Source organism: Enoplosus armatus, chromosome 18 (genome assembly GCF_043641665.1).
Source record: "Enoplosus armatus isolate fEnoArm2 chromosome 18, fEnoArm2.hap1, whole genome shotgun sequence".
Taxonomy (NCBI): Eukaryota; Metazoa; Chordata; class Actinopteri; order Centrarchiformes; family Enoplosidae; genus Enoplosus; species Enoplosus armatus.
The window spans coordinates 7,587,250-7,611,494 of NC_092197.1; the positions used below are offsets into that span (position 1 = coordinate 7,587,250).

General features: G+C 45.7%; 1 protein-coding gene across 1 annotated transcript; it reads left to right on the plus strand.

Annotated features, from left to right (window-relative positions):
* Window positions 1-1,568: 1,568 nt before the first annotated feature.
* smad7 (SMAD family member 7) lies at window positions 1,569-18,900 on the plus strand. Its single transcript, XM_070924732.1, has 4 exons — window positions 1,569-2,969; window positions 3,837-3,890; window positions 7,404-7,475; window positions 18,025-18,900. Exons 1-4 carry the CDS (start codon window positions 2,504-2,506, stop codon window positions 18,561-18,563), a joined length of 1,131 nt encoding a protein of 376 aa, XP_070780833.1. The 5' UTR covers window positions 1,569-2,503; the 3' UTR covers window positions 18,564-18,900.
* Window positions 18,901-24,245: the final 5,345 nt, after the last annotated feature.

The following is a 24,245-nucleotide window of genomic DNA, read 5'->3' on the forward strand; positions in this document are numbered from 1 at the left end:
ACACTGGCTCACTGGCACATTAACATACTGCTGCCTGCACCTCCTCCCCTGGACTACTGTCTGTCTAGGGAACACAATTAGGCTGCGGAGGAGACTCACACACATACGTATTAGAAATAAAGCATTCATGCTGATGCAGCTCAATGTGTCTGAGGTCTTCTGAATGGCTGCGGCCGCAGATGTTGTGGGTCTCTTCTGTTGGTAAAAATTTGATTATTTCAACTGAGTCTGGTGTGTTTTATAGGTTTTACGGGTCTGATTTATGGTACAATTCGATATGTATAATTGCTGATAAGTTAATAAGTTTATCATGAGAACAGTGTCGCCATTTGTCAAGTCTATATAGCCCATTTATTGTTGGTTTTATGTCTAAATATATATTTAAATATAGCCTAAACTGTTGGTTAGCGTCTTTGTCTCTTAAACTGCACATAATGTCTTAAATTGATTCAATCAGACCATTGTAATAAATATGGATTTAGCTTATAAAGACAGTAAATAAAGTGGGCAGGTCATGTTACAGATCCACAGTCAGGCAAGAAAGGAAATTGATCCTCAGCCGATGGACCGTTTTACTGGATAAATAAAGACGAGTGGAAACTGTTGTGTTGATAATTAAGACAGACAAACTCAAAGGACTCTTGTGTGTGTTTGTCCCACCTGAGAGCTAAACGCCCAGAGGGCGGCAGCAGCGCGCTCTCATCTGTGTTTGGGACGTTTGGCCTGTTTGCCCTAAGTAAAGACTCGCAGGCACATATCCCCTCTCCCGGCTCCCTCGCTTTTAGTAGGAGACCCCAACTACTGTCCTTAAATCCTAACATGAAGGGTCCCACTGAAACCTTAACAGCTATTTGGTTATTAGTGCTTAATGGTGGCGCAAGCGCTGCCTGAGAGATCAATTTTAGGGCATATACCCCTCATTTAAAACACGGAAAACTATCCCGATCGATCAACATGACAATAGCAAAATGACTTGCTCCATCAATACACACTTATGGCATACGTGCTGTTTAATATGAACAGAGTGAGGAGAAAACGAGATCAGACGTTATAAACACTAAAAATGCCAAAAGCTGCAAAATTGTAGGTTTTGGCCTTTTTCTTAATTTCCATTAATTAAAGCCCGTTGAATAAAGCACACGCGTGGAAAAGAAGCTTTGATAATGTACAGAGTGCCTCCACGAGATGTATCTTCCTGAATGTCACCACTAATGAAACAATCAGAAGTTTAACAGAAATGACTTGAATTGAGAGTTTGTGTCTTTTGGACAAACTGCTGTAGTTTCTCAACCTCGTCCTATTTTCAACGTTACACTTTCTCAACTTTTTTTTCTGTGAAATGTTAACTTTCCTACTTTACTACTTTTTGTGTGTGCGCGCGCGTGTGTGTGTGTGTGCGCGCGCTGTGGGCTCTGCTTGATCTGTTGTTTGCGCAACACAATCACATTTCTTTTAAGCGACAGGGTGTCTAGACACACACGTGACCGGGCGCGTCAATGCGCACTGGAGACTGGAGACGGAGCAAGGGCACCCAAACCATCCGCCTCATTTACAGACAGAGAGCCTTCTGCCCCCCTCGAGATCACTCGTCGGCTCGCTTTCTTCCACTCTCAGACGCGGAAACTTCGTGTGAGATACGAGGTTGGATTATTTTATTTTGAGGGATTCGGCTACTGAAATAGGTTACAAGGCTCGTGTGCGTGGACGTAACCCGAGGGTCTCTCTCGCTTTCTCTCGGGCTTTTTTTTTTCCTTCCCCAACTCAACTCCGGTGACAGATTCAGTCCTGGATTTGCTCCCTTGCTCTTAGGACGAGGCTCATTCTTGCCAGCGGACCACATCCTCTGCAGACGAGTGGCACATTTAGACGATAACGGATAAAAAAAAAAAGCCTCCGCGAGCCTGGTAGAGAGCCCTGCTCTGTGCAGTCGGATCAAGGATTTTGTGGATTAATGCTCTTGAAGACACGGCGGCGAGCTTCGGTTTTCATGGGATAATTGTGGAAGCGTTTAGGCGTAATTAGGCCCCGGTTTTGTCTCATTTCCACTACAGCTAACGCGCACGGAAAGAAAGATGTTTTGACAATGTTTATGTGCTGAAAATCGGTGTTTGAAAGGGGTCAGCTCACAGCGCTAGGCTGCACATCACCGAGTGAGTAACTGTAACACATCCAGGCTACATGCTGCTGTGTTGTAGCAGAGGTCCATAAGCTGCTAGATTCTTTATTATAGGCGAGTCTCACACGCCTGGAGGTGATGGTGATTTATCCCCGAAGGACAAGCTGACTGTCCCGTGAACCTCGACTGCTTTTCGTCTATCAAGTCTGCAGGAGACGGCAACAGAGACTGGCGTATGCTACAGATTCCCTCTGCTTCTCCAGCTCCCAGCTTTTCCACTCTATTTTCTCAGGCTGCTTGTCATTGCCTGGACTCGGATCCCGGAATCTTCATGATTTGCGGACACCATGCTCGTTTTTTAGCCGGGGAACCCTCTTTTCGTCCCGCATGTTTAGGACCAAACGATCGGGGCTCGTCCGGCGACTCTGGAGGAGCCGTGCGCCCGTGGAGGGCGACGGGGAGGCGGATAGAGGGACGCATGGCTCCGGGGGCTGCTGCATGGGCAAAACGACAAAGGTGGACAAGTCCAACGCCGGGTCGGAGGCTGAATTGAAGGCGTTGACCCACTCGATACTGAAAAAGATCAAAGAGAAACAATTAGAGGTGCTTTTGCAGGCGGTGGAGTCCAAGGGGGGAGCCCGAAGCCCCTGCTTGCTCCTGCCCAGCAAAGTGGACGCCAAAGTGGGTCAACAGTCTTACTCTCTCCCCATGCTGCTCTACAAAGTGTTCAGGTGGCCGGACCTCAGGCATTCCTCGGAGCTGAAGAGGCTGTCTTGCTGTGAATCCTACGGGAAAATCAACCCAGAGCTCGTTTGCTGCAACCCGCACCACATGAGCAGACTCTGTGAACTCGGTGAGCTGGATTATTCTAATAACCTCACAACAAAAGTTCTGAAATGGCGTTTAATTCTCTGGTGGTCGGGCCTAATTTTAAATCAGGCACAGATTCAGACACCGTGTCATTGTGTCAGAGAATTAGCAGACTCTTAAAGGGATAATTAGCCTAATTCAAATGACATCACCTCTCTTGGCACAGTTAGTGTTGAGTTTCCATAAGGTCAAACTTGACCGATGTGGAAAGCGTGCCAAGTGGTCCTCTTCATTTGAATCCGGCGTGTTACTTTGAAATAGTCTCATCACATATCTTGTTGTCTTGATTGTGTTTTTAAATGCTAAATATGTTCATTTCTTAATTGGGCTTCATCCCGACTGTAACATCTTGTTTTTTGGCACTTTAGAGGCGCCAAAGCACTTAAGAGCTGTTTATTCCAACTTGAGGAGGATATTTTCAACTTCACCGAAGCCCCGCTTTTTAAAACAAACAACCCATCTGGTATTTCAACATTTCACTATTGGCATTTCCAAAGTGAAAAGCGACTCATGCCGGGCTTTACAGTCTTTCCACGGTGCAGTTTCCAGGGCCTGTGTTTGTGTGTGTGTGTATGTGTGTGCTTGCTTGGCGTCCCGGGCCAAAAGAGGCCCGTATCTCAGTTTGTCCTAGACGCTGATAGTGGCCCTCCTGGCGCCAGGCGGCCCCCTGTTTATCTGCCTGCCAATGAAAGGCAATAGCCGCCCGGCCGGCCTCACTGCCTGCCTCTCCAGGCTGAGCTGACAGACACAAAACCTTTTCCCTGAAGAATGACAACTCTTATTATACAGTTCAGATCTCTCCCTTGTTTTTTTCTCATGCTCTGCCTCTGCTTTTCTTTCCTCCATGCAGAGTCCCCTCCTCCTCCATATTCGCGCTATCCCATGGACTATCTTAAACCACCAGGTGAGCTTGATATGTGTATATATATATATATATATGCATATGCATATTTGTATTGTCTGAAACACATTTGTTTTGCAAACATACACATCTAAAAGGCCATCTTGTATTCATGAATGTTTGTCTATATATCTGACATTACATATGCATAGTCTTACACACTACCCCTGCAGTGCATTTGTGTGTGTGTGTTTGTAGGAAATGGCTCCATGTTATGTTGTGATTTATGATAGCAGTAGAGTGGCACGCCTGGCTGGCTGGGCAGTTCTAGCATGGCTGGCAGCCAGGGCAAAGCAGCACAAAGTTGAGATACCAGCTATAGACTGACTGGCATGTCACCCAGGGGCAGTGTGTGTGTATGTGTGTGTCTGATGGGGGGGGGGTTGTGTGGGTGTTTGTGTGTCCATCTATCTATTGTGAATCGCAGTACAGACAGCAGCGTCTCTGGAGCCAGCCAGCCTTTATCAGCTGAATTAATCAACAGATTAAGGTTGAGGACTTGTGTGTGTGTGTGTGTGTGTGTGTGTTGGGGGGTTGTCACTGTTGCACATCTCTGTTTAGATGTGTTTGTGTTAAAGACTGGGAGAGGGCATTTGTGTATGTAGTGCTGTAAATTTCTTCCAGCTACCCCCCCCCCCCCCATAACAAGCTCTTTGGCTTAATTGTTTTCTCCCTCCACCTGTGTCAGGCTCCACATGCCGCTGTGGTTGTCATCCTATTCCTCAGTGCGGGAAAGTGGCATCAATTTATGTCATCGCCTATTAAGTCAGTTTTGAAGTGTGTTAAATTTCAGGCTATAACCAGAATAGCTCTGTTCAACAGTTTCTCTTCGTGTCGCAGAGATATAAATGCATCAATTGAGCGCAGGACTGTTAAAGCCTCAGTTTTTCATTTTCTCAATCTCATCGTTCCTTCGCTCGCTTGCAGTCTTGTTGTATGCAGTGCAGGAAAAGCTCAGAGTTAAACAATGACCAGCCAGCCAGTTAGTCAGGAGAAAGTGGCTTTCAGTGAGTGGAAACAATAGGAAGTCATTGCAGCTGCAGCAGTGGTTCTTCAAAGCCCCCCCCCTTCTCTCTGTCTGTCTTCATTTACCAGGCGTTAGCGATATTGTTTTACCTGCCTTACCTTTTTAAATGCAAGCAGGATTTACTTAAAATGCTAAAAAATTAAATGATCAACAGTGAAATCCTCTTCAACCTTCTCCTGATGCGATGCTCTGTGTCAGGGTAGAGCTCACGTAGCGTCTTTGCATGAGTTCAGTTGGAAACATTCCCGTGATGAAAGGAAACAAGAAGGTAAATAGGAAATGCACGCTGGATGCAGACAAAGGAAATGATTATACAACTCATGTTACCACCCTGTTTCCCCTCTCAGAGCAAAGTGAAATAACTTGAAGAGGTTTGACTGTGTGGGAATTAAATGTTGCCAGCAAGAACAGAACAAGGCACGGGAAGTATCATCAGGTTGCTAGTCTGTCTCCCAGGTTTTTATGCTTTTTAAAGAAAAGTTTTAATATTCCTTTCTTTTTCAGTATTGAAGTGCAGCAGTCTTTAGCTCATCTGTTTTGCTATTTCCTCATTTGGTAGCATTCAGTCAGTGCAGCTGCAGTTGTGGTTAATCAAAGGAGACTCTGTCTGTCTGCCTGTCTGTCTGTCTGTGTGTTGGTGAAGGAGGGTGAAAGACAACATAATATTAATAGGACAATGGAGCAGGCTGGAGGGCACACACACACACACACACACACACAGACAGAGGACAGATGAGCTTATCATGCAGAAAGACAGGGGTTTTTCCCCAGGGCCTCGGGGAGCTGTCAATCATTAACTCCTTCCCATTACAGGAGGCTATCATACAATTCTACACTCTGAGTATTTGCTTTATATTAGGCTGTGTTAAATCATCAGAAAATCTGCATGGTTAACTTTTAGAAGGCAATCAGACGTTGTAAAAAATCTGCATGAAGCGGAAGAGCGATGGATTTTATGATGATGGTTTTATGATTCCAGTGAGCAGGAAGTGGGGTTATATGTGTCAGGGTGCCTGTCCGCTCCAGCAGCAGTGGTCAATATGAAAGCAGCCGAGACGTAAAACGCTACCTTGTTTCAGCTCTGGGGGATATAAATCACACACTGTTTCAGCTCTTTCTCTCTGATGCCCCTTCAGCCCTGTGGTCAGCTGTGAACTGTTGCCCGGGAGACCAGGGCAAGGCTGCTGGCAGCCAATGAAAGCGAGGCAGGCCCAGGCCATGCCCGTGCATCTCGTTACTGCGACCACAGCGGCACGGTCCGCGTCCGGACGGGGGCAGGGTGGCAGGGAGGAGGGCTCGCAGTGAAACCACTCTGTTTCTTTATTACTTTATGGCTATGGCAGCTCTGCTTGGCCAAACAGGAGGCCACTGACACGATGTGTTAGCTGGAGAGTGGAAGTATTCAACCGAAATATCATCCTCCCCCTCCTCGGTGCCATATGTGGATTAAATGCCCCCTCTCGCTGTATTTCTTCAGTTTGCCTCCACTGTAGTTGTTGCAATAAACCTCAAATTAGAGCAACTACAGTTAAATGGTAACTTCTGCTCTTTCCAGCCACTTTAATGCGACAGCAGTGTGCACGGCTTGCAATGTAACCATCTGAAAAAGTGCTCTTTAGAGTCATAATCCAGTCGGAGTGGAGGTGACCACCACCACACGCTGTGGTTCCAATGGATAGTAGGTGTAGCGCAGCGTTGACGTGCATCAAGAGGAATGTATCATTAGTGAATACCAAGCTACCAGCAGCAGCTCTGCAGCAGAGCTTGCCTGCTCCCAGCGGTGCGCTGCTCCGCTCAACACACACAGTGGTTTTGTTAAAGCTCCATTCAGGTGTCATGTTGAAACTAGTCTACATTACAAGTCTTAGTGGGAGTTAAGCATTCAAATGCAAAGAGAGGGAGAGAGAATGAGTCGTTCTTCTCTTTTGTCTGCCTGCTAGTGCACCGTTAAGAAAATTTACGGTGAACAGCTTTCAAGGCCTTTCAAAGCTCTGTCTGCCAAGGCAGCCGCAAACACATGTATGACTTATTTTGAGGTAGAAACATTCCGATCTCAGTCTTCTAATATTCAATCTATATTTGATTATTGAGCAGCGATCAGAAGTCTCCGGCCCAAACCCTTGCCTCAGTCATTAGCAGAAAGAATACAGCTCCTTCCAGATCAGCAGCTTGTCTATGCAGGGCTGACGTTCCTCCTGAAGCAGTGGATTATGGGGGATTATCGGGGGTGTAAGAAAGTCTCCTCTGTAAGTCTCCTCTGTGGTGTGTGTGAGAGTGTGAGCTTCGTCGTCAGCGTCTTCATTAGGCATTGATTTCACCGGGGTGATTGACGGTCTCACAGCTGCTGCTTTGCCTTCTCCCCTCACACACACACACACACGCACACACACACACACACACACACACACACACACACACAGGAACACACACACAGGAACACACACAGGAACACACACAGTGCTAATTCAAAGTCTTTCTCTCTCCATTAGATTCTCCAGACTCTGGACCGTCATCCAGTGATACTGGGGGAACGACATACTCGGCCCCTGTGGGGCTTTCAGGTAAATACTCCTGCAAATAGATTTCTTATTTATACCCATTTTCTCTTCTTGTTCTACTCTTCCTCCCCTTTTCCAGTCATATTATTTTCCTCTTTTGTTTTCCTTTTTCTTCTCCTGTGCATTCCTCTCAGCACACACACTCATCTCCCCTCCATACTTGTGATGATGAGGCAGTGATTGTGGGGGCCCCTGCTTCCCCTCTGTAATAAAAAAAAAAGCCAAGTGAAGGAGGGTGGTGTATTTCTCCCACATCCACATAAATTCCTCCCTCCTGGCTCTTTGAACAACGCTCCTCTCTTCTCCTCTTCCTCTCCCCTATCCCTCTCATCCCTTTCCGTGTTATGTTGTAATGGAAGACAAACACGCTGAACCGTTGTTTGGAGAAGAATATGCTCTGTGCGTGTGGTATTGTGGAGAGAGAAAAAAATAGCTGCAAAAAAGAGGCTTCAACTGACATGCGAGTGTTTGTTTGGGTGTGTTTGTACGTACAGGGGATGTTTTTGTGGACAGTTAACTCTCCTCTCGGGCTCTGTGTGTGGATAAGAGCAAGACACAGGCGCCTTTCTTTCTTCCATCTCTCATGCAGGACATGTTTCGGGCTTCCTCAGCTTTTCTCCCATAATCCCCTTTGGCAGTGTTGCCTTCCTTACCCAGTGCCCTGTCCGCAGGCTACAGAATAAGATGGTGTTCACGAGAGAGAGAGTTTGCTCTCCGCTGCCTGAGATTGCTCTGTGCTGCTCTCTGCTTTCCTTTGCCTCAGATGGTTCTCATTACTGGGCCTTTAAAGCCTGTTTTATGTCAGTTGGTGTTGGCTGCCCATTTTTTCCCCCTCCTTTGTTTGGTGGTGGGGGTTAGCCTGCCTGCATGTGTGTGTGTGTGTGTCCTTAGATGGGGGAAGAGATTGCAGCAGTGCTTACAAGAAGGAGAGGAACTAAAAATCAGTCTCTCCTCTCCTCCACACCTTCAGATGGACACTAAAGTCCTCCCTGTGTGCATTAACTAAAGACACATTTTAGACTCAGTTCAAACTGTGAAACCTAAGAACTGGAGTCTTAACAGGCGCCCCCATGCTGCCTCCCTTACTCCTTCCCTCCCTCAGCAAGGCGTACACGCTACTTCTTCTCCTCCTCCTCCCCTGTTTTCCTTCCTGGCGAGGATGACATGGCAGCGGCGGCCAGCGCTCCAGTGAATGGGCCTCCTCAGTAAAAGCAGTCGAGGTAGAAAGGCCGGGGCGGGATGGCCGGAGCGCTCTGCCCTCATGATTTCCCTGGCAAGCCAAAAAAAAAAAGAAAAAAAGAAAGAAAGAGGCTGCTCCGTTCCTCCTTCACCCCCTCTCATACTCCCTCCTTCTCTCCCTAGCCTCCCTCCCTCTGGGGCCCTGACAAAAGAAACATGGCTCTCCCAGAGGCCCGCTGCTGACCTTCTAATTCACTCACTCTGCCCTTTTTATGTTCTTCTCCAGACATATTTACAGAGAGGAAGAAGGAAGAGAGAGGAGGGTGGCTCTGAGGGACGCAAATATTTGAAGTCAGCAAGACTTGTACTGTTAACGTTTTTTGTATTGTAGAATAATTAAGTGCTCGTCGACTTTTAGGAAAAGATAGTGTATCGGTAAAGCAGCCCTGCTATGGCGTTTTACCTCAGCAAGAGCGTAAAATTACACAAAAGAAATGATTCATCTAAAAAAAACACACAGTTCAGATGGAGCAGATGAGATGAGGTTACAGATAACATCCTCTTCTGCCATCTTGGAAAAAGCCAAGATCATCCAGGCTGTAAGGAGTTAAGTGAGCTGCGACAACGACAAGCGCAAATGCAAACTAGGCTGCCTGCCAGGCTACCGGCTCCAAAGCTCCTCTCGCTGGCTCACGTCATCAGCTTGGAACAGAGCAGAGAGGAGGGAAGAGGAGAGAAGAGGGGGGTTGATGGCTGAAGGCCTGGAGCTGGGTGTCAGGGTGCCGATCTTGGTTTGAGCTGGGGTGAGGGCTTAGCTCAGGGGTTTAGGTTCACCCAGGAACTGAAGAGAGACAGATCAAGAAAGAGATTTGGAAATGGGAGATCGGGTCAGGGTTAAGAGGACGCTGGATTGTTGGTTATGAATCTGTGGAGTGTTAAGTAATATTTAAACTTGAAGCAGCTTAGGCAGCCCCCCTCCATGTAGCCAGATGTCCACCTTGTCAAGCTCAAGAGTTTTACAAGACTTTGATAAATTAAGACAGGTTACCCCTTTTTACTTATGTGCCTAAATTGAGTCTGATATAATCAAAGAGTAAGTAAACAGGATTATGACTCTGACCAGACATTGTTTTTGATAATTGGTGATATGGACACATTTCAGTCACTCAAGTGTTGAGGATCAATAGCCAGCCATAGTGTGTACGTGCATGTACTCTTCTTTAAAGGCAACTCATAGACGTCTGTGCCTGGTTCTTATTGGATGTGTAGCTTTGGTGTGTGTGTGTGTGTGTGTGTGTGTGTGTATGTCGGTGGCGTGCCTGCTGGTGCCATCGGGGACTGACCCGGAGTGCCTGTGTGTAAGAGGATCCAGTCGGGCTGCGGTGACGCGTACGCACACACGCGCGTTTTCACACATACACACACACACACCAACACATAGGCGCAGGCAGGCAGATAGAATGACCTGGTGCGAGCCCTGGCGCACGGCCGACTGTCACACAGGCGCTTCCTCCCACTGCAGGTTAAATTTAGGCTGAGTTGTATTCTTATACCACCAGCCAGTCACCTCGCTCGACAGACAGTCGGCCAGCCCTTCAGTCAGTCAATTAGTCATCCAGTGAATCGGCTGGAGGTATAACCTTCATCAGGGGCTCTGACACAGATTAAATTTAGTCATGGCACCTCGGCTCATTAAATCAAACTAGTTCTGCTGTCATATGGAAGGGCCCGAAGAAACGGCCCATTTTTGGTGCAAACCCAGTGAGAGAAAAGTCCTGTGTGTTGTTTTTGAATTTGTTTTTCTTGAGTTATTTACATTAAGTCGAGTTTAAATTACATACCACCAATGTTAAGAGACACAATCTTCCAGCAATCAACAGCTCGAGTCAGAAACAGAGCACCCTCAGTCTCTCTCTCTCTCTCTCTCTCTCGGCATTCCTGCCTTGTTTGGGTTAGCAGGGAAAGGAAAGGGCTGCGCAGGATATGACCTCATGTCTTTGAGGAAAAGGCGAGCGGACAGGGAGGCAGCCGAGGCCTCTTCTTGACAGAAAACAAACACTGGAGCGCACCAACCAGAAAGGAGGAGGGAGTTAAATAAAACAAGAAAGAAAGAAAGAAAGAAAGAAAGAAATTGAGCATTTGTTTTCTTCTATCTACAAAGAGAGAAATGCATGTAGCCTGTTAGAGCCAGATGACTCTCTACAGAAACTTGCTCAAGAGACGCTTTCTTCACCATAAAGCTGCTTTGGCATTGGTTGAATCTTGATTTTCCTTTTTGCTTGAACAGTAAGAGGAAGGAATGGAGAGGGAGAGAAGATGGCGGCTTTGGGTGGAGGGAGAGATGGCCGGCAGCTCTGCTCTGTTCTCTGTAATTTGGAGGCTGTGTGTTCAGCCAGCGAGTTGAGCAGAGCAGAGCCGGGCCGCTCCGTGCCGGGCCAGGATCTCTCATTACTCCCCACTTCCTCTCCTTGCGCGGCAGCCAAGCCGCCTCTTGGCAAGGGACTTAATTTTGGTTTTGGCCGTCCTCTGTTCCCCACCCTGTGTCATTATGCTGCACAAATCGAAAAAACAGAGCGCGGAGACAGTGGAGGATGGAGAGAGAGGGGGGGGAAAAGGGAAGAGAGGATAGAGGACAGTGTGCCTAGCTTGCATGTGTTTGATGTTCTCAGACTGAGATGCTTTATGCTGTGTTGTTCTTAGCGTAGCTTCAAAATAGCACTTACAGTTGAAAACATTAGTGTACCTTTAGCATAGCCAGTTGATTGAAAGGTGGGCTATGCAGATTTGGCTCCGAGCCAGAGCTGGAGGGAAGCCCAGAACAAGATGAACATTGTTTTGGTTTTGCAGTCACTCTGTGGAAGTGGATTTTGACATTACCTCAATGCATGAAGATATGAAAGAGAGAGCGTGTGAAGGAGAGAGGAAGGGAGGGAGAAAACCCCAGCCTTTAGCAGGATAAAGACGGAAATGGAAATAAGTGGAGACACATTCCTGTAAACCTGTGTGTGTGTGTGTGTGTGTTAGATTTCTTGTGTGACACACAGTACTGTTGTCTCCACCCTCCCGCCTGCTCATTCATGTAGTCAGTTTGTCTTTTGTGCGCTCAGACCGGAGGGGTGCGTGTCTCTTTTCATCTGAGCGACAGACTCAGCCCTGTCAGTAGCCACATCTCTATCACAGACCACAGGGCTGGCATAATCACACACACAATGACAGACATAAAGAGGTGCATAATTATTAATAACAGTAACGACACAACACAACAAAGCCCAGATTGAACACAACTGGCTCTGCTGGTTGGTTGTCTGCCTGTCTGTTTGTGATGTTTGTATTATTTAGTTCCCACGGTGTCTTAGGGCCACAACAATGTGGTGATTGTTCGGCTTGTCTGTCCATCTGTCCGTAGCACCGTGTGTGTGTGTGTGTGTGTGTGTATGTAAATGGAGATATCTTCTGAGGGATCTTCTGACTTGTGTGTTTGCAAAAGTGAGCTGATGACATCATTACAGCCCGCCTGGCACCCTGTATCCAACTAGCTTGTGTTTATTTGTCCTGTCACCCTGGGAAATCTGGGCTGCAGGGGATCGTGTGTGTGTGTGTGTGTGTGTGTGTGTGTGTGTGTGTGTGTGAGGGTCAGCAGGTTGAAGTGTTGGAATAATAACTCAGCAGGAGCAGGAAGGAGGTGTTCCAGGGGGATAAAACGTCCTTCAGTGAAAAAGTATCGTGCTGCAGTTTTGTGATAATCCGAATGGAAGACGCCGCACAATTAATTACGAAACGTTCCTGTATTTTATCTCAAACTGAGAAAAACGCCGTGCCTCAGCGACATCAAGACATGTGGACCATGTAATTATAGCAAAAACTTCCACTCAGACTAAATTATACTGTAGAGGGAGGCATGAAGAAAACATGCGCCATTTCTTCTCCTTATCTCGTCCCGGCTGTGGCCGGACGGTCCATGTTAGAGATGGCGTGTCTGCAACTCATTCTCTCTATCTGTGTTTCTGTGAGGAGTCAGATCTGTAGATAGTGAAACTATGCCACTCCCCTGTGTGGTTTTCCTGCCATCAGGGCTTATTTAGGTTTCCTGAAGGGGGGGGTGGGGACTTCAAATCTTCTTACATAACCTGCCACCCTAAAGAGGCGCTTCCTCTGTTAGCTACTGAACCCACTATTTGTCTTTCTATTTATCTACCAGGGCTGAGCAATGTGTTATTTCTTCTTCAAAGTTGACACTTTGCAAAAAATACGCACTAATACGGCAAATTAGGTCCACATAGCATACCTTTTAAATCATTTTACAGGTTAATAAAAACTGCTGAAGTCTGCTTCTTTGTTACTTATCTTAAAGGGGAACCGCACTGAAAAAAGTTGTTTTAAGCCGTTTGTAGCTCCAGACAAAGCTGCGAAAAGTCTCATGAATTTCCTCGTGGGTTGGGATTGAAGACTACAAGTTTGAAAATGAAAGAAATGTGGGGTTTGTGGAGTTAAAAAGAAGTGAGCCGCTATCTGACCTCTATAGCCCGCTCCTTATCTCTGCTCGAGGCTTGACGCTTAGTAGCATAACACACCTGAATCTCAAACATTTAATGACAGTTTGGTGGCAGGCTGCATGCTCTTCTGCACGACAAGTAAACGATTACAATCATTTTAAGAGCAGACTGAGTCATTTACCTTTCAACAGTGGGGGGAACCAGACTGTGCACACAGTCGTCGGCCTAAACGTTCAAGGCTGTGTTGATGTATTGACGTGAGACAATGACACTCCTCTGTCTTCACCGCACAGAACGGCTGACCCTTCTCTTTCTGAAGGGGTTGCTCGTCATTGAATTTCTTCTTTCCCACAGAAGAAAGTGAAGTGAACACAACCAGCAACAAGCCCGCTGTTGAGGACTCTAACTTGTATTAACTCAAAAAATCAATGAGACCAAATACTTTTGTGAACAGAGAGAGAGAGAGAGAGCCATGCACAGACTTTCTTTACAGACACACGCATACAGGGCTGAACGTATACGGCATGGCAGGGAGAACAAAAGGAATGCCTCCAGGGTGACCCTTGACCTTTGGAATAGACTTTCCCCGGCTCGAGAGAAGGTGTTGACTTAGAAAATAAGGCACCATGAAGAGTCCTTCCTTCCCCCTTGAGCTGTTTCCTTCATGCCTTTCCCATTCCTCTCCTGAGCCGCTGTGTGATGACGACAGGGTCATTATACGTCTGAGCTGAGAGAGGCTCAAACACACACACACACACACACACACACACACACACACACACACACACACACACACACACACACACACACACACACATATATAGGGCTCTCAGGGATCGATACGAGACAGTTCTCAGGAGCCTCCTCACTGTTTACCGATGTTGATAGTGTTGTGTCCAGGAGTGAAGGTTGAAAATTGTGTGTGTGTGCATGAGGGTGTAGGCGTGCTACTCTGTGACTGTGTTGACTTCTAAGTATAGTAGCGACCTGGTGTGTGTGTGTGTGTGTGTGTGTGTGTGTGTGTGTGTGTGTGTGTGTGTGTGTGTGTGTGTGTGTGTGTGTGTGTGTGTGTGTGTGTGTGTGTGTGTGTGTGTGGAGTCAGAAAGAGGTAATGATTAACCTTTCCAGACTGTGTTTCTGGCCCTGAGAGAAGCACCCAGTCTGTCGTTGCCCCTCCCCCCCTTCCTCTCAGCCGTTCCCTCCTCCCTTCAGCCATGTCCAATTGTCTCAGCTAGCGTGGCGTCCACTCTTTAAAACCATGGACCATTAAAATCCACAGGGGAGCCAGCAGTGTGTGCCTATTTGCCGAGCCCTCCCCGTGCTATGGTTTAAATATTTTGCATTGCACATGGGGTTTATTTAATCACAGATATTTACAGCCCCCCACCTCACAAGACCATAAGCTGATCATCCATCAAATACCTAGAAAACATGGGAGCAATATGTTGTTTTTGTTTGCACAGTGTTCCTAATGGCTAACATCCACATTAGCCCTCACCAGCTGCTTCTTGCACTTTCTTACATTGCTTTTAACAAGGCCTGTTATCATTATTATCATCCATGATCACATGACGCACTCCACACCAATCTGCTCCAGTATCTTTCAGCAGCAACATGGGTTTTGCTTCATAGTGGACCAGCAGGGAAAGTTTTTTTTTTTTTGGATGGGGGTTTTCGTGTGGGCCCCATGGGGCAGACCAGACTGGGACAGACCAGCAGCAGACAACTGACTGGAGCAGAGCAGAAAGGAAGGGCCGGAGTGACAGATGGCCTCAGGCTGCCAGCTAGCCCGCTTATCTCCAGCGAGGAGAAGCCCGAGACACACAGGCTGAAAGGGTGCAGAGCAGACGAGCAGGTGGGGGCGGCAGACAGATAGACGAGCTAATGCTTCGATAGGCAGACATCCAGAAAGCAGACAGATGTACAGACAGCTCTGTAAGTGTTCAGGGGCTGGAGCTGATGGAAACACGCTGCTCCAAGGACAGACGGACTCAGCGCAGACACTCTGACGACACAGTCTGACACACACACACACACACACACACACACACACACACACCTATGTGGGGAGCACCTGAAATAGTGTCAGACTGTAACATGAGGAGCGCGACCAGCAGACACTTTGCATGCAAACACACGATGTGTTAAATATTCAAATTCAGTTAAATGAGCCTTGCACTTAAAACAAGGTGCGTTTCATACGGGCCACTCACATCTAGCGTGTGTGTTTATATATATATATGTGTGTGTGTGTGTGTGTGGTTGTGTGTTCAGCAGCATTACTCATGAGGTGTAAGCTCATCTGCTGTCAGGACAAGCTGTGAACAGAGTCTTCACAAGGCTGCGCCCCGCAGATGGAGGAGTCTGCCTGTCTCGCTTTCTGTCCGCTGACCTACTGAACAGAAAAAAAAGTTACTGTTACTTTCTGTAACAGAAAGCCTGTGTAACAAACTGGGGGCACGGAGTTTGAAAGACATTTACCAGTCAGGGACAGTCAGGTCTAACGAAAGAGGTTGTTGAGTTGTGGGAAGTAGGATCCAGTGCTTTTTGGAGCTTGACCCATATTGGGGACTAAAAGTGAGGATATCTCAGCCAATTATTGACTTTAACCATTCTTTTTAAATCTGTCTCTGGCAAGACGGGACTTGTAATGTAGTATTTTTAGTATTTTAGTATTTCTACATACACCACTGCTTTACTAGCTGACCCTTCCTGCTGCCCATCACATTTCCCTCTGTTGTTTTTCTGTCTCTCTTCAAGCCCTTTGCTTTTATCTTTCCCCCGTTTTCTCTCCTCTGTGAGTCTCACTTGCTACCAGTCTGAGTTTCTGAGAAGAGAGGAGAGGAGAGGCGACGAGGGAGGGGAAGCGGGGCAGTTAGTGTAGTCCTGAATAGCAGGGTGTTTTCAGGCTGCAATGACAGGCTCAGACAGGCAGCCGCTCTAATGACCTCTGACGCCAGGCCCTGTCTCTCTCAGCAATAACAAACACACAGAGGGCCCCACAGGTGAGCTCCACCAGCAGGCCCTCTGTCAGCTGTTAAGAAAGTCCAAAGCATCCTTCTCCTTATCAACCCCCAGCCGTTCCTGTACGTACATGTAAAACAGACCAGAGAGCAAAGCTCGGCCACGATCGGAGACTCTGACATCAGCCTGAGACACAAAAGACACTTTCTGTCTCTTATCTCAAAGATAAATGCTTTTTCTCCTCCATTTAGTCTAAGGTAGATAGCTGGGTACTTAGTTTCCCCCAGCACCCCATGAGGAGGGATTTACGATAAACTCCCCAAGGCTCGGCTCTGACCAACTTCAAAGAACACAGCCCCTCTTGTTTTATGGAAGGCATGCTTTCAGTTTTGCTCCCCCCCTCCCTTCCCTCCCCTCCTCTGTGTTTCTGTCTCTCCTCTCCCAGTGTTGTCTTTTTCTCCCCCCCTTCTCCCTGCGTCTAATGAAGGCTAATGACAGGCCGCGGTGAGTCTGCTTGGGCCGGCAGAGATCCTGCCGCATTAACATTGCAGTTTGTCTCAGACGGGACCTTCCAAATTACCGGTTACATTCACAGCTACCGCCAGATGAAACGAGGAAGGGAGGGCGGGGGGAGGCTGGGGTTGGATGGGAAAGACGGGGGCAACTGAAATGGCTCTGAGAGGGGCTCTGTTAATTTTTTCCCTCACATTTATTTCCCCTCTTCAAGCTTTCTTAACCCTTGAATGTGTCTTTCATCGAGGAGGCTGGATTTGAGTGTGTGTGTGTGTGTGTGTGTGAGAGTAGAGGAAGTGTAAAAGATTGCGGAGCAGTTGATAGAAGTCACAGCAATTAGGTGACGACCTGAAAAAGCACAAGGGGCGCTTAAAAATCAGGAGAGGAAACAAAGTTGCAAAAGTAACAGTCAAAATATATGAAAAGCATTCCTTCTCTTCCCCACCCCGCCCCCTCTTTCTTTCCTCTCGCACTCTCTCTCTGTCTCCCTCTATTTCCCTTGCGCCTGACTGGCTCCCACTTTTCTAGCTGGGAGTAGCTGGGAGCCAGATTTCTGTGGAATAGAGATATGAAGGGGGAGAGGGACGGCGCAGGAGGCACACTAAAGGGAGACGTGAGAGGGAGGAAGGGGTGGGGGGGGGGGGTGGAAACTGGAGCATGGCCAATGCTACACTTCTTTTACGCTCAGGGGAAACTTTAGACTGGAGAGGCCTAGCTTGTCACCAATTCAGACACCAGGGTATGAGAGTTATCGGCCTAAACACCACGTGCTTCAGCGTAGACAGGGAATGGTTTATGTGTTTACGTGAAACTTGTCTCGTTGCTGTTGCTCAGTTACTGCGGCCTCGTATCTTTTAACTCAAATTCAAAAGATAGTTTATAATTCCCTCCCGCGGGGTGAAGCATGTTGCTTGTAGAGAGATGATCGGGACAGTCAGTTGACGTCACTACATTGTTGGCCACGCCGCTACAAAAATACGAGCCAGACAGAAGATAAGCATTTAATGCCTAGACAAATATTGTACTGCATGTGGACACTTGCCTGACAGTGTCTCTGAGTTGCTTCTCTTGTCTGAGGTCCAGGAATTCCAACATGGTTTTCCTGTCTGGCAGAAATTGAGGATGACGGTTTAGTTTTGGCTCCCGACTAAAGCAAATTCTCCATTTCCCAAAACAGGGATAAGGAAGAAGTTGTGAAGAAGTGGCAATGTTTGAGACGCTTGGTGTAGCCTTTAGCATTTTATTTAAAAGCCTCATGCACTCATCTTTTCCTCCTCTCCTCTCTTTTTCTTCATTCTTTGATCTCTTTGTATTTTACTGTGTAATATTTCAGTGTCATCATGTCTTTGCTGTGCGGCTTCCTACAGGTCTAACCATCTCTGCCTCTCTGTTTCCTTCTTCAGATTCCCTGGCGTTGCAGGAGTCTGGCGATCGGGCCCATTGGTGCGTGGTGGCATACTGGGAGGAGAAGACACGTGTCGGGCGCCTCTACTCAGTCCAGGAGCCCTCTCTGGACATCTTCTATGATCTACCTCAGGGGAACGGCTTCTGCCTGGGTCAGCTCTGCTCTGACAACAAGTCCCAGCTGGTGCAGATGGTGCGGGCCAAGATCGGCTATGGCATCCAGCTCACGCGTGAGCCAGACGGGGTGTGGGTCTACAACCGCAGCTGCTACCCCATCTTCATTAAGTCGGCCACACTGGACAACCCGGACTCGCGCACGCTGCTGGTGCACAAGGTGTTCCCCGGTTTCTCCATCAAAGCTTTTGACTATGACAAGGCCGGCAGCCTGCAGAGGCCGAACGACCACGAGTTCACGCAGCAGCCTCGCACGGGCTTCACGGTGCAGATAAGCTTTGTGAAAGGCTGGGGACAGTGCTACACCAGACAGTTTATCAGTAGCTGCCCGTGCTGGTTGGAAGTCATTTTCAACACCCGATAGCAGCAGCCTTCCTCTTCTTCACCCTCCTTGCCTCTTCTGCCCCCCCACAAACAGACTACACCTACTTTCCTTTTTTGTTCCGGAGGTTCAAACAGAGAAAAAAAAGTTTTAAAAGAAGAAGAAAGTATAAGATTCTGACGGACTTTGTTTAATAAATGACTAAGATTTAATTAAATGAAATAAGAAGCGAAAAATGTATTTTATGTTATATATAAATATATTATTAATTGTAAATATGAAGACGTTTTATATGCATCATTATTTATGTATTGTGCAATGTGTTGATGAGAAAAAGAAAATAAGATGCACTTTGCTTAATATAAATGCAAAACAAAGAAATGCCAAAATAAAAAAAAATACAAATAACATTTCTCGTCCAGTCTCTGTTTTATCTTGGTTGTTTGTGGTGGTTTCATTCAGTTTTTTTCAATTTTCATTATTGCCAAAGTCAACATTGGCTTAACTTTGTGTCACTGAAGGACTTTGATGTCATGCTGTGGATCGTAAGAGCATTTCCTTTTGAGACAAAACGAGTCAGACTGTGACAGAGTCATAACTCACTGTCCCTGTCCGTACAGGCTCATTACGCCTTTTAAAATTGTCTTTTTTCTGAGTTATTTTGGGACGAATGTCCTTTTTCCTCTCTGTCATTAGCCGGTTGATGACATCACGGCCAGGAAGCAGTAATGACAAATTTCAGGAACCAATAAAGTCAACAGAGGGTCCGGCTTCCTGGAGGAGCCTCTTTATTTTAATGGCTGATGAAACAAAGGAATGTAATGTATCAAACAATCACACAAAGGATTTAGTGCCACTCCTGAGGAAATGAACACATACTGGAAAATTTACTGGAAGATTACAACGCCATTTAGCCATTTTACATATCAGAGGAATGGCCTGAGCATGCGATTAGAGGCGATGGCCTATTAGTCACCTATTTCTATATTTCTAAAGACAAAACAAACTAGATTTCCTTCTAACAAAACCTCTCTGCGTGTGTGTACATGCATGTGTTTGCGTGTGTCTGTCTGGGCCTCGTCCTGTTTCTAGTCAGATGGGTGTCTGTGAAGAGGATTACTACTGTAAGCCTGCTTTACCCACACACACTGTCTCAAAGACCTACATTCACAAGACCCACTTTCCACGGCATACAACCCCCACCCTCCGCTCTGTTCAACAGCGCTTTGAAAAACCTTGAATTTTATTTAGAATACGGGAGACAAAACAACATATTTACTGACAGTGACTCAGTGGTGGAGGCAGGAGTGAAATGGAGCGTGTGTGTACTTCCTCCCTCTCCATATAAAACCATGTTTTATAAAAGAGTTTAATAATGAAGGAAACCTTTAGAAAAGTCGGACTTTTCTTGTCCCTGAAATAGATATTGCCCTGCACAATTCAGATTGTTTATTGCTTGTGTATATCAGTAATCGCCAAATCATTACTGAAAAAAGACATTATGTAATACATAAATATTTGGATGGTATTAGCTGACACATATTATAATTCAGACTAAGGATAATAAACATAAATCCACATTGATAAATACGTCTCCCGTCTCCCTGAGCAAACGCTTGGAGGACACATGTTTATATTCATTCCCTCCTGTTTTATTAATGACTGTGCCCTGCACATACATTGCTGTATGTATCTTTGTATTTATATTATACACTAGTTTGGTTTTATTTTATAAAACCCAGAAAGACAACTTTATCAATAAATTATACCAAAACCTACTAGAATACAGACCACCACAGGGGTTGGACCACATGGTGGGACCCTGTTCCTTGACATCATGCACTTTAAACTCATGGCTGTCTGCATGCCCTCGCAACAATAATCCCTAACCCTGCTAATACAACTAAAGCGGCTCGAAGCTTTGTGTGTGTGTGTGTGTGTGTGTGTGTGTGTGTGTGTGTGTGTGTGAGAGAGAGAGAGAGAGAGAGAGAGAGAGGAATGGCCTTATATCCATGACTTCCCTCAGACAGGGTGACCCTGATTCTGCCCAGCAATAATTCCATTAAAACTATTACAGATTTCAGCAGCATGTACACACGACAGCTGTTTTTTTGCGAGCAGCTTCTAAGAAAAACACTTGAGTATTTTATAAGCTGGTTCTAGTTATATTAGACTCAAAATCTTTGAATTTGACCATTTTTAGGTCAAGAAAATAAAGCGTTTCTGGCTGTGGTGGGTGCGATGAAGACATTGAAACACAGTTTTGACTGTCATTTACAGACAGTATAATTCAACACTTTAAGTAATGAATAAAATACAGAGCTTTTTGGTGGGTGCAGTATTTTTTTAAATCCTGGCTACAGTTCTCCTTAAATGCAGTAGTATTGTTTCTCAGGAACTAAGGCTACCCTTTTATTTAATCTAACTATCGTTGTTGTTTTAATAAAGCGATATGATGATAATCTGTCACAAAACAGACACCTTTTCTTGTGTCTTTAAATTGGGGAAACAGCGCCCCTCTGGGTTATAACGGTTGGTTCATGTTAATCAGTGTAAGTGGTGAAAAAGGGTATAACACTTAAACATTCGAGCCTGCCGTTGAGCAGCAACCAGGTGAAGGTGGCATCCTTTGATTCAAAAAATGCAGTTAGCTGTTACCTGTCAAACAATCAGATGCGGTCACGCTACTGTGAGACTATTAATGGACAGGTGTCTGGGAAAATAACTGCGATATGAACTTTGAAGCAGCCGCTCTTAGGCCTCACAACTAACACATTTTAAGCTTTAGCAACATTCAAGTGTAACAACCGGGAGAGTTAGCTTTCTAACTTGTTAGCGCTTAGCTAGTTCTCCAGTGTTGATAGTGTTATCATCAGCTAGGGCTAATTAGCTAACACCCTCTGCCTGAGTGTGTCTGTCTTTGCTTGCTGCTGGCTTTGCTGATGCTTAAATGTGTGTATTTAACTACTTGCTGTGTGGCTGTCAGTTGTTTGAGCAGGAAGTTTGTTCTTGGATTTACTGACTGTTCAGTCACCTGTCGGCTGTATGTGGTTATCTGTAGCCAGTGCAGACGGTCTGGTCGATGCATGTGAGGTTTTTTCCTTCAGTGATGTTATATACTGTGTACGTACCTTGAATAAGTAACTGGAACATGCTAGTCAATGTAGACTAGCCTCACAGATTACTTTTGTAATCTAAAGGTGACTTTCTTGTGGAGCTGCAGTGTGCGTCTTTAAAGGATCATAGGATTTTAAGTCTATCTTAATGCAATATTCACACGAGAAAGGCTGCAGTTCAAATGGTCGATTAATCAGATGATTATTTTGGTTGCTGATCTATTCAAACTCCTTGTTTTGTCTAACAAACAATCCAAAGATACTCAGTTGACTAACATAAACGACAAAAAAACCCAACAAATATTCATATTTGAGAATCCACTGAATTTTGGCATTTTACTTACAAATAATGTGTACTGTGGATTTTGACCCCCATCTCATACATTGCAGTCGTCCCAGGAAGGGATCACTTCACGGCCAGTATGTAGAGGAAGTATGATTACAGTCCTTCAGTGTCCGTATGGGCATGTATAGTGTATTAAAATAGACCTGAATGTTATCCTTTTAACATTTAACTCTCCGTATCATGTTGGAAAAATGCCACGCTTGCTCCGCCATCTTATTCCACAATATAATGAAATACAATCAGCCCGCTTGCTGGACAGTCCTTTGTAAGAGTCAAACCAGCATGCGGTTTGTCTGTGGCGAACACACCCATGCAGTCTACAGCAGGTTAGCCACTGTGCATGTGTGTGTGTGTGTGTGTGTGTATATATATATATATATATATATATATATATGTGTGTGTGTGTGTGTGTGTGTGTGGGGGGGGGGGGGGGGGGTTGGGAGGATGAACAGGGTTGTGGTCTGTAGGTGGGGCCTTACAAGCCCATCTAGGTGGGGTTAGTGGGGGTTGCTTCTGCCTGTTCTTTGTGTGTGAATGAGCCCTGACCTTTTCACTTCAGGAACTATTTTTTCTAATTTGAATGTCAGCTGACATTGAATCTGATGTAAACATCCTCTTGGTTGTTTGAATAATGTGTTGTGGATTTGTCTGGAATGTGAGTCATCTTAAACTGCATTATTGTTTGAGACATCCTACATATGCAGTATATATAGATCAAAGGATTCTGTATGCTTTGTCCTTGCATTTGCGTGCTGTGTCATATAATATATACTTGTGTGTGTGTGTGTGTGTGTGTGTGTGTGTGTGTGTATATATGTCCATGTATTCCTGCACACGTGCCTGCATGCATGCATGTGTGGATGCGACACAAAGTCCTCGTCTGTGCTGGTAGACACAAAGCCAGACCCCCCATCCCCCTCTTCCTCTTCCCTGGGGGGGTAGATAAGACAGTCTGTCTATCTGCCTGCTCCCAGCAGGAGGGGGGCTGGGGCCCAGGATGAGAGGTTATGGAGGTGGTGGGGTGGGGACAGTCTAGCCGTGTTTACAAGCTGGATGTGTCAGTTGGGGGTTTAAAGAAGGGGACAGTCACTTCTGGCATTCTTATGCTTATTTAGCTCCAGCATGGCCTGCAGTCATGTTTTTCCCAACCTCAGTGAATCCCAGAAAAAATCTCACACAATACACACACACACACACACACACACACACACACACACACACACACACACACACACACATTTAGTGGCTGAAACATATGTACAAACACACAAAGTAGTGTGTCTTTGATCTCTGCTACAAAAAACAAGCCCTCTTATTTCAAAGTTTTTATAGTTTGTCAGGCAAACCTGCATTGTGGTTAAGTAAAAGATTTAGATGTTATATTAACCACTGTAACCAAAATTAGCTGACAGTAGCAAGAATACAGCTTGCTGATCATCATTAAAAATGTTTATTAAGTCCTGCATGTAATGAATTTTGAGCCAATATTGATCAGTCACGCACAAGACTGCTTGACTGTGTACTGTTTGCAGTTGTAATTAGAGTTTGTGAGTTTCGATGCCACTACTTATTCATCTCCATGCACACTGCTAGTGTGCCACCACATGGGTTTGCACACAGAGAGAAGAAAAACGTGGATGCAGCATCTTTAATATGTTTCTGAGGGAATGTTTTGAAGTTTACTCCACCATCTTTGTCAGTTATTAGAGCCAGAATAACAAATTTTACTTGACTCACAAAATATGAGTAGAATTTCATGTGTTTATTGGGTTCGGAAAGAAGAAGTTCTTTATTTACCACTGTGTGACCACCTTGTTTTTTAGTGTAATTAACATTAGATTATTAACATCAGCACTAAAGAAAAAAAACATTGAGTTTAACATTGTTGTCATTTTCAACAGCTCAACAATAGCTTAGATTTACATTCAGATATGGCTGCGGCTAACAATTGCTTTTATTCTTGATTGATCTGCTGATTATTTTCTCTAGATTCCCTACATGTATTATGCAGCATCAGTCAAAACACTAAAACATGAAGTGACAGAATTGCTGAATTACCAGAGAACGATTCAAACAAAAGTAGTTGTTTTGGTCTGGACAGTAGACAGTGATGTGGAGAATCACTGCCAGTTCCGAAGACGTTCTCCTTCTGTCTTCATCAGATGTTAAATGTTTATCTATCCCTAGGGAGAGACCTCATACAATATCTAAATTTCATTGTTAATTTAAGCAGCTGTAGCATCTTTCTGGCAGCATTCAGTC

What these genes read in the sequence shown, in the direction of transcription:
- smad7 (XM_070924732.1), top strand. Translation starts at nt 2,504, where the DNA reads ATGTTTAGGACCAAACGATCGGGGCTCGTCCGGCGACTCTGGAGGAGC. An exon ending in GGACTATCTTAAACCACCAG is followed by an intron (nt 3,891 to 7,403) that starts GTGAGCTTGATA and finishes TCTCTCCATTAG; the next exon opens with ATTCTCCAGACTCTGGACCG. An exon ending in GGCCCCTGTGGGGCTTTCAG is followed by an intron (nt 7,476 to 18,024) that starts GTAAATACTCCT and finishes TTCCTTCTTCAG; the next exon opens with ATTCCCTGGCGTTGCAGGAG.